At 35.5% G+C, this 15,907-nt stretch overlaps 1 protein-coding gene across 5 annotated transcripts in view; it reads right to left on the bottom strand.

Annotated features, from left to right (window-relative positions):
• Positions 1-14,719, bottom strand: part of LOC139686146 (NEDD8-activating enzyme E1 catalytic subunit-like) — a 31,391-nt gene extending 16,672 nt beyond the window's left edge. Inside the window, exons 1-4 of one of the 5 annotated variants that reach the window (XM_071583332.1) lie at positions 14,662-14,719; positions 11,774-11,811; positions 3,244-3,580; positions 693-963 (exon numbers count right to left, since the gene is read on the bottom strand). In XM_071583332.1, the coding sequence (XP_071439433.1) occupies positions 693-963; positions 3,244-3,580; positions 11,774-11,792 (627 nt within the window). In that variant the 5' untranslated portion in view covers positions 11,793-11,811; positions 14,662-14,719. Of the gene's footprint in view, positions 1-692; positions 964-3,243; positions 3,581-4,191; positions 4,248-11,773; positions 11,812-12,425; positions 12,521-13,704; positions 13,801-13,975; positions 14,086-14,661 lie in introns of those variants that run through there. The other 4 variants (XM_071583329.1, XM_071583331.1, XM_071583330.1 and 1 more) reach the window with 4 other exon arrangements.
• Positions 14,720-15,907: the final 1,188 nt, after the last annotated feature.

Raw genomic sequence — 15,907 nt, 5'->3', positions numbered from 1 at the left:
GGCACTGGCCCCCCTACCCTGATGGGTGAATTTCACACCAGCTTAGGGTGAGCTCTACCATCACCTACCACACCGACCTTAGGGTTGATTACTGTGTTTTCATTAATATATATATATATATATATATATATATATATATATATATATATATATATATATATATATTAACATGGATGAACATATATATATAACCCTAACACCCCCCCACCACATGCCCTTGCGGTGGCTTGCGCGGCATTATGTGGATGTAAAATCAGTATATGCTCCTGGGAAACTGAGAGTTGATTTCCTCATTCTGGAATGTACATCCTTGTGAAATCTACAAAACATGCAAACATATTTATATATACTCATATTTATATGTGAATTTATTGTATATTTATGAAAACATAAAATGAAGGCAAATTCAAAACACTGTAACCACAATTTATACTACATTTCTTTAGTAGATGGCAAAAAAACAATACCTTTTATGATTCAACCTCTCATATTTATATATACCCATATTTATATATACTTTACCAATTTCCTGAATTAATCAACAGATACTTTAATGAGATTAAATTTGTCCATCAAAATTTTTGCTAGGAACCTAGATTTTTTTAAATTTGAATTGAAACAACACTGAATATACAATGTCATAAAATCTGTAACTCAAGAGAAAATGGTGAGATGATAAAATTCATAAATACCTTTGGTGGATATAGACCAATTGTGCAGTCTACACAAGGTGAAATTCCAGGTAAAATGACTCTGCAATTTCCTTTAAAACCTTCTGTCCCCCCATCTACTAATGGTATCACCGATGATACGTCAATTGCATTGTCCATACCATCACAATTCAGAATTGACAATAACATGCCATTTATCCATCTCCTGGCAGATATTGAGTCCAAACCACATAAAATTATACTAAAAGACTGATAAAATTCTTGGTCGAAGTCTTCAATTTTACTATGGTATCTATTTTCAAATTAAGGAAAATGCTGTCAATGTATGACCTTTAATAGCAGTAAACATAGATTAATTTGGAAGAACCAACTACCAAGGTCATCTTACATGGTTTTACAACCCACCATAAAATATTTCATCATAATTAAGCAGAAATTAAACTTTAAATTTCTTTAAGTTATTTTGTATATTCTTATAAAGGCAGTACCCCGAGTTAAAAATGCCTTGACTTATATACATGCACACTGTATGTAGCATAAGCAGCCACTGCCCAGGACCATACTATTTTGCTTTAGCAGTTTCTGAATTTAAGCACAATGAAAATCTTCTTTGCAAATGTTTGTTGTTAGTTACATCATGTAAACACAAAAAATATCACAGCATCCCTGCAAGAAGGCACAATAAATGGCATACTATGATTACAGAATTAAGATAACTAGGTATTTCCTAACACTCTGAAAAAATCATTCTCACAGAAACCAGGCTTTGGTTATACCTGTATTTGCATGATACTTATCTTGAAATGCAATTAATAAAGTTCTAATAATAAGGGATATTTGTTTGCTTACATTTATAATGGAAGAAAACCAATGAATTCTAGAATTTCACAGAGTACTGCATGAAATTTCCAAGATTTGCTGTATTTCTCTGCCTCTACCATTATACCTACCAATGCGAGTATTTTAGATTTACCCAAATTTTTACAGTCTGAGTTACAACACATTAATTAGATCGCTAGGAAAGCGTATGAACATTAGATATTCAAATTATTATGATTAACAATTCGCAGGTTGATTAAAATATTATTTAAGGAGTAAAAAGTTTATTCTTTTAACAAGACAAGAACATGGCTGATAACACTAAGATTGGGTGTTAATTTAACAAATAACCTGGTAGCTCCTTATCACATTTTATTCAAAATCTCTGTACCAATTTGTATCCATCCAAAAGTGAGCAGTTTGAAGCATATTTACAAACAAACAATTTGGGCACATTTTATTTAAACATGAAATGATCATTAATTATATCTACCAGGCCCCTAATGATTCCATTACCATGAGTGATAAAATTTATTTTTAATAGATAAAGGTGTACGATAACCCTTGAATGCATTACACCATACAAATTTTGTTAATCAATGTCACCTCTTACAATTTTTCTTTGAGTATAGGCTAATCCTGGCTTTGGTAATCTCTCCCCCCTTCTTCCTTTACAAACTCTTTGGCCTAAATTTCTTGGTCAAAGCAACAGACAAGTAGATGATAATGAGATCCTTGACATTAAAGTTTCTCATATATATAGTTATGTGATGTAGAAAAAGGAGTACACTAATAAATCCAAAAGCTTTTCCCAAACTATAATTTTATTGATCAACACCATTAAAACAATATGAATAACTGCTGAGCTCAAAAAGTAAAAATATTTAACCTAGATGTAATACCATAGGATTATTGGGTTTTTATACAATGATTCAAAGCAATGTTTCAAGCACTGTGAGATCACCCCACCCTGTCCTTCCTCCGCATGTTATGGGAGGTAGGCTACCGGGCAAAGTGGGTTAAGAATGTAGACCGAAACCAAATAATTTTATTTCCTCTAAGCAAGATGCACTACTTCAAAATTTCTGTATGTTAACGATAAAATGTTTGCTGTACCATTTAGATATTTTACAGGATAATTCAATGCTGACTAATTATGATGAGACATTTTAAGTAGTTTTCCATTTTTAAATGAACATAAACGCAGTTAAATTAATGTTTTTTTTACATCAAAGCATTTCACTGTCATGGAATTTTTACTCTCCTGTAATGGCTAAAAATGGAGTCATCCTCGGAGACAGCACAGTGTTGTTTTTTAAGAAAACCTTTAACATCCACATTTCCCATTGAAATTAATTTTCTGCGAAACAATTGTATTTGGTTGAATTTTTTATGGAGAAAATGGATAGAGAAAGTTTCAAAAAATCTTAAAAAATGCAGACAAAAATGGCACTTTTACTTCATGATTTGACAAAGATGACCCTAGTTTTACAGGGTGTTTAGCCATTCTAATATTCATGCCATAAGTAAAAACCATTAACTTCTATCAAATCATGAATAATTGATCCATTCATGAATTCAATTCCAGACTTAAAAAGAGATTCTGCACAATATCCTTCATACTACTGAAAATTCACAAAGACAGTAAAATTGGCATAAAAACTAATGTGCATAAAATCTCTAAAGAAATCTTAAGGAACAAGTATAATTTGATGGAAAACTTAAATCATGTATATAAAAATAAAAAGGATACGCTGTGACTTTGACGCCTCGTACCCTCCTCATGATGTACTCAGCAGCTACTTCAGCTTTTGGTCGTCCTATATCATTCATCCTGAACAAAAACTGCCTATTGAGGTTGGACAAATCAATGGTGTCCATATCAATTAGGTGCAAATTAGCAAACCCCATTAAGGCGAGGTCTTTCAACATTTCACATCCCAAGCCACCAGCACCAATCACCAACACTTTAACATTCTGCACAAATTCAAAGTTACAAGAGGTAGGATCAAAATCTGGATGGCTGAAAGGGCCCCCTCTTCTCAATAATCTTCTAACGTTTTGCCACAAAGGGCGAGGTGGTGGAGCATCTGAAAATAAGATATTTTGTTACTTAAAACCAAATATATTTTGGAATCTCATTTCACAACTTCCAAGTAACCTCCAGCAATTTATCAACTTATATTAAGGGTAAATAAATATCACAGAGATATTATGTATTATTAGTAATGAGATCATCTAATATGCTGTGATTATATATTAAGACATCCTCACTGATTCTAAGTTAATAACCCCAACTACTTCTTTAATACATGGCCATTTTTGGGCAAGTTAAACCAGTAGGTAAAGCACCGGGTTGCTAACTGGAAGGTCCAAATTCAATTCCCAGAGGTGTTCTGGGCACCCTTGGCATTGCCCCAGCTGTTTTTGAGTACCTAATAGACCTTCCAGGGAAATTGCAGGAGGTAATGGACAATAAATTTGATAATTTTAGGTAAAATTACTAAGAATATCATGTTCATGTAATACAAAACTAGGGATTCTTTCACGGAGATATAATTCAGGTATGACTAATTTTAAGTCATAGATGCCCACCAAAAGATAATCTCTATATGTTGAAACTAGTAATATCTAAAACAAAATTCAATGAAAGAATACGTAGTGCTCGTCATTCCATGCAGGAAAAGAATGGTCTCCTTACCATCAGATGTGGATTTTCCATGGCATTGGACTTAATATTAACAGACCTAGCCTCATTCATCTTACCAACCTTCACAATTATAGTTGTAACTGGTTGGCCATTTTGAATGAGAGAAAAACAGTGATTATACATCATTAATATACTATGACCTCTTTTAAGTATTTTGATAAAAGGCTAACCACCTGAAGATATGTATACATAGACATCATTCTGAACAAGAATAAGTACAATTTGCCTAGCATTGGAGTAAATATTAGCTGAGATCTAACTTCATTCATCATACACCCCTCACATTGATTGCTGTAATTGGTAGGCCATTTTGAATCATAGAAAAAAAATGATTACACGCCATCAATACACTAAGTCTTCTGTTAATCATTCCCAATACCCTTCTTTTAATTAATAATAGTATTTTTCAATAATTTGTATGGCTACAAGTAGAAAACATGAAATGCATGCAAATGAATGCAAATTCAAAACACTGCAACCACAATGTATATTACATTCAGTAGATGGCAAAAAAACAATGCCTTTTATGATTCAACTCTCATGCAGTCATGTTAAATTGATTTATTCTGATACAAGGCAAATCACCTGTAGATGTGTATACATGATCATCATTCTTAACAGGAATAAGCACATCAAATATGTTTCTCACTGAAATATATTTGCCAAGAATATGAAGCAGATGATGATGGTCTGTCCTCATTTTTTACCCAAGGACCTAATATCCATTACCAGATTTCCTGATGGCCTGTCTTCAATGAAGTAGATTGGGTAATGTGAGGAAAAAATCATAAAAAACTTTAAATGTTTGCTACTTAAATTTTGTGTTGCCCAAAAATATTTTGAACTTTTGACAAATAACAAGAAAATATTGCATTACTAATAAATGCATAAAACCTTAAAGTCACTCACTCACGGACCCTCAAGGGAGACGGACGTGTTTTCAAGCAGCGCATTAGCGACCGCTCGAGAGGATTAGTGACCGCTAGAAGGCACACTCCCTTGGGCGAAATGGGAAAGGGCATGGCGGTGGATGTAAAGTGTATTATTTGCCATAGAAAATTGAGAAATGGAGTCCAGTGTAGTGGGTGTTGCTCTTGGTACCACTTTAATTACTCTAAGAGTAAACTGGAGGATTGCGTGAGTGATAATTGGCAGTGCAGTAAGTGTGAAAGTCAGAAGAATCGAAGAGGTTTAGAAGAAAAAGAGGAGGTAATTGAAAAGCTGCAAGCGGATTTAAACATCGCTCGTAAGACAATTTTCAGTCTTTCCGCTGAAAATGAGGAACTGAAAGCATCATTAACTGAGATGAGGTGGCGGGTGAAACAGCAAATCGAAGATGATCTCCACTTTGTCCGAAGGTGTGATAAGAGGAAACTGGAAGATTTAAGGCCGACCAGAAGTGGAATGAGCTCATATGACGCGGATGCCGATCGGGCTGGAGGAATACGGGAAAGCATCCTACGGAGAGAGCAGCCAAAGCAGCGAGGAGATGGAAGGAAGGATAGGATAAATGTGAGACCGAAGAGGGAAGTGCTTCCGATGAGGGAGGTCATAGTTTCAGGGGAGGGGACGTCTCTTGGTGATCCAGGGCCACCCAAAGTGAAAATATTTGGTGATTCCATAATACGTTTCGTCGGAGATTGTGGCGAAAGTATCAATGAAGGCGTTCAGTGTTTTCCGGGGATAAGAGTGGAACAATTGGACAATAAAATAGCTAATATGGCTAGTGATGGTGATGAAAGTGTTGTCATAATTCACGTAGGGACAAATGACGTAAAAAGTGCTAAGTCAGAAGACCATCTAATCGGTTTTATTTGGGATTTGGCGACCTCGGCCAAAAATAAGTTCAAAAGTGCTCAAATTGTTATTAGTGGAATTCTTCGTAGAAGGGACATACATTGGAAGAGAATTGACGCCATAAACGAAGGAATAGAGCGGGTTTGCGTGCAACAAAGTCTGACATTTGTGGACCCGAATTGTTGGGTCGGTGATAGGCACTTGGGCCGCGATGGAGTGCATTTAAACAGGAAGGGATCCCTGGTTTTGTCAAATCTGTTTAAAAATGTCGCATTAAAGCTCAGTGAGCAGGGAAACCTGTAATGGGCACAAGAGGTGGACCTCGCAATACCGAAGGAAAGGAAGGTAAGGGCTTAATAGTTTTGCAGGTAAACTGCCAAAGTATTCTAAATAAAGTATGCCATTTCGAGACGTTAGTTGATGCATGTAATCCGGATATTGTGATAGGTACGGAGTCGTGGCTAAGTGATCATATTATGTCAAACGAGATTTTTCCCCAAAATTTGGCAGTTTACAGAAGGGATAGGGATGGTCGTGGAGGGGGGATATTCATATGTGTTGATAAAAACCTAATAAGTACATTTGAATGGGTAAGAAATGATTGTGAGATGATGTGTGTTCATGTTAAAGGTAGGAATGGAGGGAAAATTTTAAAAATAGTTGCTATGTACAGAAGCCCCAACGAAGGGATGTACGCAGTCGAGGTATTAGCAGACATATGCTCGGCTAACCCTGAGGATCACACCCTCATAGCGGGGGACTTGAACCTTCCAGGTATTCAATGGTCGGCAGACGAGGTCACGGTGGGGGGTGGGAAGGCCCAAGAATTCGTTAGTCGTCTTATAAACGAGGAGGGTTTTGTACAGATGGTGGAAAAACCCACGCGCGGGGGAAACATCCTCGACGTCATACTTGTGAGACCGAAAAAGTGGGTAGGGGAAGTCGATGTCCTTCTGGGAATAAGTGACCATTCAGCTGTGCGTATGTATCTAAACTGGGAGAGGGCTCAGTATAAGGGGCTAGTAAACAAAAAGATAGTTTGGCAATATAAACGTGGTGATAGGGAAGGTTTCCAGACCTTTTTAAGGGAAAAGTATTCGCAATGGGTAAGTGGTGGGCAGAATGTAGAAGAAATCTGGAAAACATTTAAGGGGATAATGGAGGAGGGATTAAATAAATTTGTCCCAAAAAAAATTCTTAAAGAAAATACTGATCCAGAGTTCTACAACCGCAAAATTAGATCCTTGAAGAAAAAACAGAGTGATTCACAAAAAACGGAACGAGAGCTCGGAATGGCTCATAATTTACAAAAAATTAGTTCGTGAATTGAATAGAGAAAAGAAAATAGCCAAAGATAGTTTTCTACAGAAAATAATCGGGATAGATAATGGAAATAAATTTTAAAAGTACCTCCGGAGGAGGAAAGACAACAGGGAAAACATAACAGCTTTAAAAAAAGAGGATGGGACACTAATCGTTGATGATAAGGAAAAGGCTAATACGTTTAATAATTGGTATGCAAGTGTATTTAAGGTTATGGTAAATAAAAAGGATCCTGTAGATTCATCTCCGAGTCAACAAGGAGGCGAAAAAATATTAAATACCAAAAGTATTAAAACGACGAGCACAGAAATGTGTAAAAAATTATGAAAATGAGGGCAAATAAATCAAAAGGGCCAGATGGTGGTATCTCAATTGACTTGCTTAAATTGGGTGGTAGTGTAGTTTCAAATTATATAAATCATTTATTCAATGTTACCTTAAACAATAATGCCCTGCCAAATGCTTGGAAGGAGGCATACGTTGCGCCAATTTTCAAAGGAGGAGATAAGGCACTAGTTGATAATTATAGACCGGTAAGCTTGACATCAGTTGTATGCAAGCTATTAGAAAAGATAATGGCTGATTATCTCTGGGACTTGTGGGAGAGTGAGAATTGGTTGTATAGTCGCCAATATGGTTTTAGAAAAGGGCACTCTTGCAAAACTCAGCTATTAGGGTTCTGCCAAGAAATGTTCGACTCTATGGATGCGGGAATAGAGGTGGATGCTATAATAGTCGACCTGTCAAAAGCCTTTGACAAAGTTGACCACGATCGCTTAATGCTTAAGATGGGCCAATTGCCACTACACACAGATGGAAGAGTGATCTCTTGGGTCAGAAATTTCATGGAACGGTCGAACACAAAGGGTCAAATTAGGAGAAGTGTATTCTGAAAAAGCAAGGGTAACATCAGGAGTCCCACAAGGAAGCGTACTTGGCCCGCTCTTGTTTTTAATATATATAAATGATCTCCCAATAAATATTAATTCTCAGATTAGACTTTTTGCAGATGACTGTATTATCTACAGGAAAGTCGAAAATGACAGAGACCGTGACAAACTTCAAAGGGACATTAATAAAATGGTGGCAGATTGGGTGACAAAAAATAGGATGGATATTAATGTTAGAAAATGCAAATCCATCACTTTTAGCAATAAGGTAAATGGAAACAATAGGGAATATAAATTCTCAGAAAATGTCATTCCTAGAAGTGATACTGTCAAATACTTAGGTGTATATTTAACTAAGGACTTAGGGTGGGGGCTAAATGTGTAGTACATCTATAAGAAAGCTTTCAAAACTCTTAATTGGGTAATGAGAAACCTCAAAGGGAGCGTTAGAGCAACCAAGGAGAAGGCTTATCAGACCCTAGTAAGACCAATTTTAGAGTATGCTTCTCTTGTATGGGACCCTCATGAAGAAGGTCAGATTAAAAAACTGGAAAAGGTGCAAAGAAAGGCTGCCCGATATGTTCTGGGGAAGCATAGGAGGATGGAGAGTGTGTCTGACATGCTAGAAACGCTGGGCTGGGAACCTCTAGAAACTAGAAGGAAAGTAAGCAGACTTTGTGGAATGTTCCGAATTCTGAAGGGGGAGAAAGCTTGGGCAGATCTTAGGAAAGAGGCGAGGAACCCAAATTTTATAGGCAGAAATGATCACAAATTTAAGGTAAAATGCCGGGCACAGAGAACAAATAAAAAAAATTTTCTTTTCTAAATAGAACAATTGTTGAGTGGAACACCTTACCTGCAAAAATATTCGAGCCCTTTCCTAACAGAGTCTATACTTTTAAGAATAGATGTAAGGCATATATGTAATAATTTGATTGATGTGTGGTGTAATGTATTATATGTAATAGCTTAATTTTATTTTTAATTTATCTTTTTTTTTCTTGCTGATTAATGGATGTAAATGGGATGGGGATTCACTTGTTTTGTTAAAGAGATTTGTGTTTTGAAGTCTGGTTTTATGTACCATCTTTTGCAATTATTTGGGACTTGTGTGCCACCTGACAATGTCTATTAGCACATGTGTATTTTTAATAATAATAATAATACATTAAATTTCTATTTATATCTGTTTTGAACATTCATTTTCCTTTCTAAAAACAAACTTTGCCCCTAGCCAGCAGCTATAATTTGATGAATCAAAGAGTGAATTTAATGGTTTTATCATAAGGAGGAACTTTTAGTTTACATAAGATTAATAGTAATAGGAGATATACTGGGCAGGGAAACATTAAATCAATCTTTATGGCAGCAGCATCACTCTGAGATGTGACCATGTCTACTAGGCCCTAAAAGGCCCCTAGGCCCTGAAAGACGTGGAACAACAAGCTAGTGACTGTTTCTCAGCTAATAAACTATATTTAAATTGTGAAAAAACACAATATCTTCTATGTGATGTTACAAGTGCTGGTAAAGCTCAAAGCTCAATCATGCTCCTAGGTTTTTTTATTAACCCTAATCTTTCCAGTAAAAGTCATGTACCACCAATCTCCAAAAAACTTTCCAAGAACCTCTTTCTAATCAAGAGACTTAAAAGCTGTGTTCCTGAAGAACATTTTAGACTTGCCTATTTTGCCTTCTTTCAAAGTCACTTAGGTTATGGCCTAAGGCTTTGGGACATGCAAGTGACACAAAAGCTCTGCTTATGTTACAAAAGAAAGCAGGATTATAACCAGCTATAGCCACCATGACCACTGTCGTCCACTATTGGCCAGGCTAGGAGTTATGACGGTCTTTCCCATATACATTTACTAGTGCTTAACTCATACAAAAGAATCTGTAAATAACTATGTACTAAGAATCAATATACACAGTCATAATACAAGGTCAAGAAATATGTCAGACATAACCCAATGCTGATTGTCCAAATCATTCAACCAATCAGATAACCTTGCCTTAAATTTCTACAACAAACTTCCCCATACTACAAGACAGACTAGTTGTAAAAGGTTCAAAATGAAATTGAGGATAGGTTGATTTCAAACCCCTTATATTCTTTAAGTGAATATTTTGAACTGGACTTCTTAAGAGTGAAATTATAATACATGCGTATTACTTCACTATAGTGATAAATATATGTATTTATGTTTTTATTTTGACAATATCTATAGTGGCAAGTGCTTCTCTTTGATGAATAAAGATTGGTTGATATATAAGAAGATAAATCCTCCAATCTACTTGAAAAGGTTAACAGAAATTTATTAATTGGCACAGCATAATATCCTGATGATTTTGAACAGTCCCAGCCATTGATTGATAACATGATTAGTTTTAAATCACAGATGTTCAGTGTACCTGTTTACACATCAATGTAGCTCAAGCATCTTTGAAATCCAAGATTTTTTGCATTTCAGAGAATAATAATGCTACCTGGCTTTAGAGAAACATAACTTGCTGAATTCTACACAGTGCATGGTACAAAGTATCAACTGCAAGGAGCAAATGCAAATGCCCAATTAACTAATTCTTGTTTTTATTATTTTATACACATTTGATTGGGGGGCCTTCCGCAGGAGTCTTGGGCAATTGCCATTAGGCCCATTGTGTCAACTTCATGTTTAATCTGCTTGCCAGGTAGGAGAATAAAGTACCATGGTAAATGGTATGGAGGGTCACCCATCCAACCTCCATCCAGGCCCCTACCCAGTGACTTTAAATGTCAACTTAATTTTCATAATGCAGAAGAAATGACTTTTTAGATCAGCATGTTACAGACAAATTGTTTGAGTAATTGTCAGCTATTCAGAGGTTTGCTGATCTCCAAATATTCTTTAATTTCAATCAAGTATTCCTTACATTATCCCATGTTTACACACAACAATGTGTCAACATTATCTCACTAACAGCAAAGACCATTAGAGTATAACCAAACACATTAATTATTTTGATGGTTTCTGGTTCAACTCTGAGGAATTACATGTTCATGAAATAATGAACACAACGTATACATCTACTGGCTTTTATTGAGGTACAACTAGTTTCAACACATCAGCATCATCAGGTGCCTGATGTTGATGCATCAATTACTACTTATGGGGCAGAATCACAGCACAATGAGCGAACAAACACTGCATGATATACTTATTGGGCAAATAACTGTGCTTGATAAAATTCCCATTTCAGTAAAGAATTTTTGTATAGATCAAAGCTTCATCTTTCAGGGACTTAAGAAATTTTCAGAGTTACCAGTTTTATGTACGATACGAAAAGGTCAATAAGAAGACCCAAACTAACTTTAATATGTTAAAGCAGGATTATTTGGGTATCCTGTCTAAATTTCAAACTAAGTAAATATTTTGCTTGTTGAGAAGGCAAAGAAAACATGAGTAAAGTACAACACTATAGTAGTCACTCTGGAGTATTAAATTTCCGAAGTATACAAACTATAAGTTGTGCTTAAGTCAACTTCTTAATAAGCAAATCAATATTAGGCCAAACAAACTAACCTCCAGCCCCAATTTCCATTGCTGATAATCACAAAAACCTGAAATTGAAAATAAAATTTATAAATAATATGCACAAAAGTAAAAAGTCAGTATCCTTAATTTTGAATGAATATCATTTTCCAAAAGACAGTGCTGATGGGCATGAAAATTAAAGGGCAGAAACTAGACTTAGAATCATATGCATACCAGCTAACCAGTGAGACTCAATTATGGGTTTGAGTTCTCCTTATGCATTGAAGCTGCATGTTTTAATGCAAGCAATGATTTGCTCATGATATTTACAAAATACTTTTCAACTATAATAGACATTTTAATCACTGTACCCTTCCAGAGAACAGAATTTCTTGTGAAAAAATAAAATTATTTATGAGCCAACGTATATATTTCCAAATTGGAAGTGGAAGAAAACAAGAAAATGAGTGAATGGATGATTTTGTGGAACAATAGGAAAGGAAAAATTAAAAACGTGTGAGGTAGTAGAAACAAATTTGGCATCATTTCCTATTATTCTAAAAAACTTAGGGATAGATTTGGAACAAACCAGATTCTAGGCAAGGAAAAATACTCAAATCAAAAGAGAGGAAAACTAGAAACAGTTTTCAAAACTAAAGAAAAATATGTTTCCTGAGAATGGAATACTACCCAAACTTACAGGCTAAAGGCATGATCTTCCAAAGTCAACTACATCAGCACCAGAAAAGCAGCAATATGTGGATCCCATCTGTATTTATTCATAAAGTATTCAGGATTCATTGTCTGGCAAGACCTTTTTTTAAATTTATTGATGGCTTCCATGCTAACTAGCTGTTCTACCATTTTACTTGCTGATGAAACATTTCTTACACGAAGGACCTAAATAATGCAACACATCTGTTGAATCAGCTCTTATTTCATGCACCAAATTGCCTCTCAACCAACTTGTTTTAAATCTGAATAAACTCTACTCTCGGCCATTATTTCTCCTCAGAGATAACACTAAACCTATGTATAGAGTTAGCTACAGTAATTTGTTATATCCTTTGTACGCTACAGAAAATATGTACACTTTCACGGAAAAATTTATTGGACATGTCTTGCACTCTTTCATTTCAAAATTCTGTAGGTATTCTAACTTTCGGGGAAGTCGGTTGTCATTGCATTTTTTGCACTAATACACCAAAAAATGAATTTCATATGCACATTACCAGTACATTCTCCACTTCACAATGAGTTTTCTTGAGAGCATAACCTCAACGTTTAATTTAAACTTTATGTTAAGTATAATCTCAGCAAGAATATCGTCGTACATTGTACACGGCATATAATAACACCTAAGCCTGTACCTCGATACAGACTTAGGCGGCACTCATACGTTATGCAAATGATTAAACCGATTGAATGATTGAAATACGATTAATTAATTCTCCATTTAATTTAACCTCAATGCCTTCTGCGTAGACCACGCGAGGCTCATAACTGTTCCACTCACACGAATAGTGAGTAAACCACCTTACTCAATAAATTTATACCTTACGATTAATACCTCAGCACTGAATTTTTACCATGTCTCTTTACTGTAGATTACTGTCATGTGCATAGTGCACTCGAACAGTAATGAGTCATGCATACCTCCGTATTATTCCTAATCGACTATTTATTTCATATCTATTTGATTTTTAATAAAGAATATACACATATATACACACACGCATACATGTGGATACACACATTTTAAAGCAGAATTCGGGCGACCGCTTTTTCTTAAGTATTCCTATGAACTCAGACACTGACACCTCATCTTAACGATACTGATGACAAATAATGCCAAAACATCACATGAACTACTCTTTCTTCAGTTCTGAAAGTATGAACTTGATAACAACGACAGCCTAAGTACTAAAAGTATGTCAGTAATAATAATAAAATTCAACGATGAAATCTAAAGAACTTACACTGGCAAGAGAATCCCACGGAAATCCTTCTTGGCAAGTGACTAAAAATGGCTGGCGTTAATTGAACCAATACTCGTTAGAAATCCGAGCTCCAACAATTAAATTAACAGACAACTGCCAAAAATACGCTAAAGAATAGGGCCACAACAATGTACCAAACTAATCCACGTAATAACACAAATTGGCTCGTTACGTCATATAAAAATATAAAATGAATAAGTAAAATATAATAAATAATAAAATTCAACGATCAAATTCGAAAAATACTAACCAGAATAATATAATTCTGGACTCCTCCCTACTTGTTGTGTAAAAGAACCAATGAACTGGTTCAACTTTGGAGCCAGTCACTGAGCTATACCGCTATACGAACAATCTGACAAATACACTGACAAATGAATGACGAGGTCCGTTCACAAACATTTGTATTTAACAAGTAAAATCCAAATTATTATTAATATCAAAATATTTTGGAAAATAGATAGTAAGTTAGTAACCCGGTAATAGATATTATGACTGTAAATTCGCTGCCTTGGGTAAATTTAGGTGTCAGCGTTACTCTAAATGTTCTGTGATTCTTGCTTTGAGAAAATGTTGACTCACTAATTTTTTATGGTAGTCAAGCAACTTATTTAGCGAAATTATTACATCATGATTGATGTATCAGAATCATGGATTATTATTCTAGCGGGTTACTTTTCGTCAGCCAAAATGATGGAGCCATTTAATTAGCTTTCGTAATTTGAACCCGAGTACTTAAATCACCACGAACATTACTTATAAATTGAGCGATACTAGTCATTATATAAGGATAGAAAATTCAAAATTGTTCTTTCATTTCATTACTTCTCAAAAGTGGTGCTCCTTTCATTACGCACATGCCTCAGCACCTCTTTCTAAAAATGCTAAACGTTAACACTATATCCCGACACCAATATCCTTCTGACTAACACTTACGTCACATCCCCGATCAGCCCCACAAACAAGGCCTCAAATATTGAAGATACTACATCTTCCAATTCCCCGCAAAACACATCCAAAGATTTCCACCTACGTCAGAATTAGTGCTCAAGAAAAATGCCTTCATTTTCGACAACTCAAAAAAAAAGTGAAACCGCATTGCAAGAACGACACCGTCGTACATATCTTTTCAAAGGTTATCGTGAGCGCACTTTCCTTGATTGCTAAATTCTAAAATCTCTTTTCCGAGCCCATAGTCAATGATATTTTCATTTTCTGACTCATAAGTAAAGTTCACGTATCTTCCTTCAACACCTCCCTCAACTTCCCCTTTTCAGTATCTTTCACGTCTTCCTTATATGACCCTAACATCATAATAGACATTAATCACCACCTTGAAATCAAAATTTAACATCTAATGCTGTAATGAACCAACCAACCAGAACTTTTTCATCCATCACATATAAAACGTTCCCTCACTTTTTCTGCCACCAAGCAGTCATTGTGTTATGAAAATAATCACCACATCAATAACAGCACCCCTTTCCTCTAGAAATACATTGGCACCCTAAACCATTGCCCGATTAAATGCAAGTGTCTGGTAAAAATACTGATAGCAAAATCTTACCTCCAATGGTACAGTATAATCCACATCCCAAGTCACTTAATGCTGAAAACTATTACCTTTATCATCACCATTTCCCAGCCACCTATAAACTTTAAAAAGTTGTCATATCAATTTACCCTAAAAAGGAAACTTTTACATCAGATTTACTGTCATACTTACCAACCATTTACTTTACACAACCCAAAAATATACACTACATTCTAAAATAAATGAAGACCTTATCATCCTCACCCCCTTCTTTGTTTTTCTGCTCAACAATATGCAGCTGCCCAAATGCTACCTCATCCTTTGTCCCTTTCACCCTGGATCCTCATCCCAACCTTATCCATGCCACCTGAATCTCAAAAAAGTCATTTACTGCTTTCCCTGCAATTTCTGCCCAGCCTTCAGTAAGAAGAATATACCTAACAATCTACTTCAGTAGCCATCACCATATCCCCATCACCTTGTTTGCCACATCTTTAAGAAAATATGCTGGGAGAAATAAGAGTACATTATGGAAACCCCAGAGCACTTTGTTTTTATACTAGTGCTATGGAATAAGGTCGTGCAAGGCTATGGAACATAAAGGTGCCAGTTTGATCGTGAGACACCTCAATAGTCAGGAGTTATTAA

Source organism: Hetaerina americana, unplaced genomic scaffold, assembly GCF_022747635.1.
Source record: "Hetaerina americana unplaced genomic scaffold, ioHetAmer1.1.p SCAF_13, whole genome shotgun sequence".
NCBI classification, from domain to species: Eukaryota; Metazoa; Arthropoda; class Insecta; order Odonata; family Calopterygidae; genus Hetaerina; species Hetaerina americana.
The sequence above is the reverse complement of the archived record's forward strand: the minus strand, read 5'-3'. Positions and strand labels throughout refer to the sequence as shown.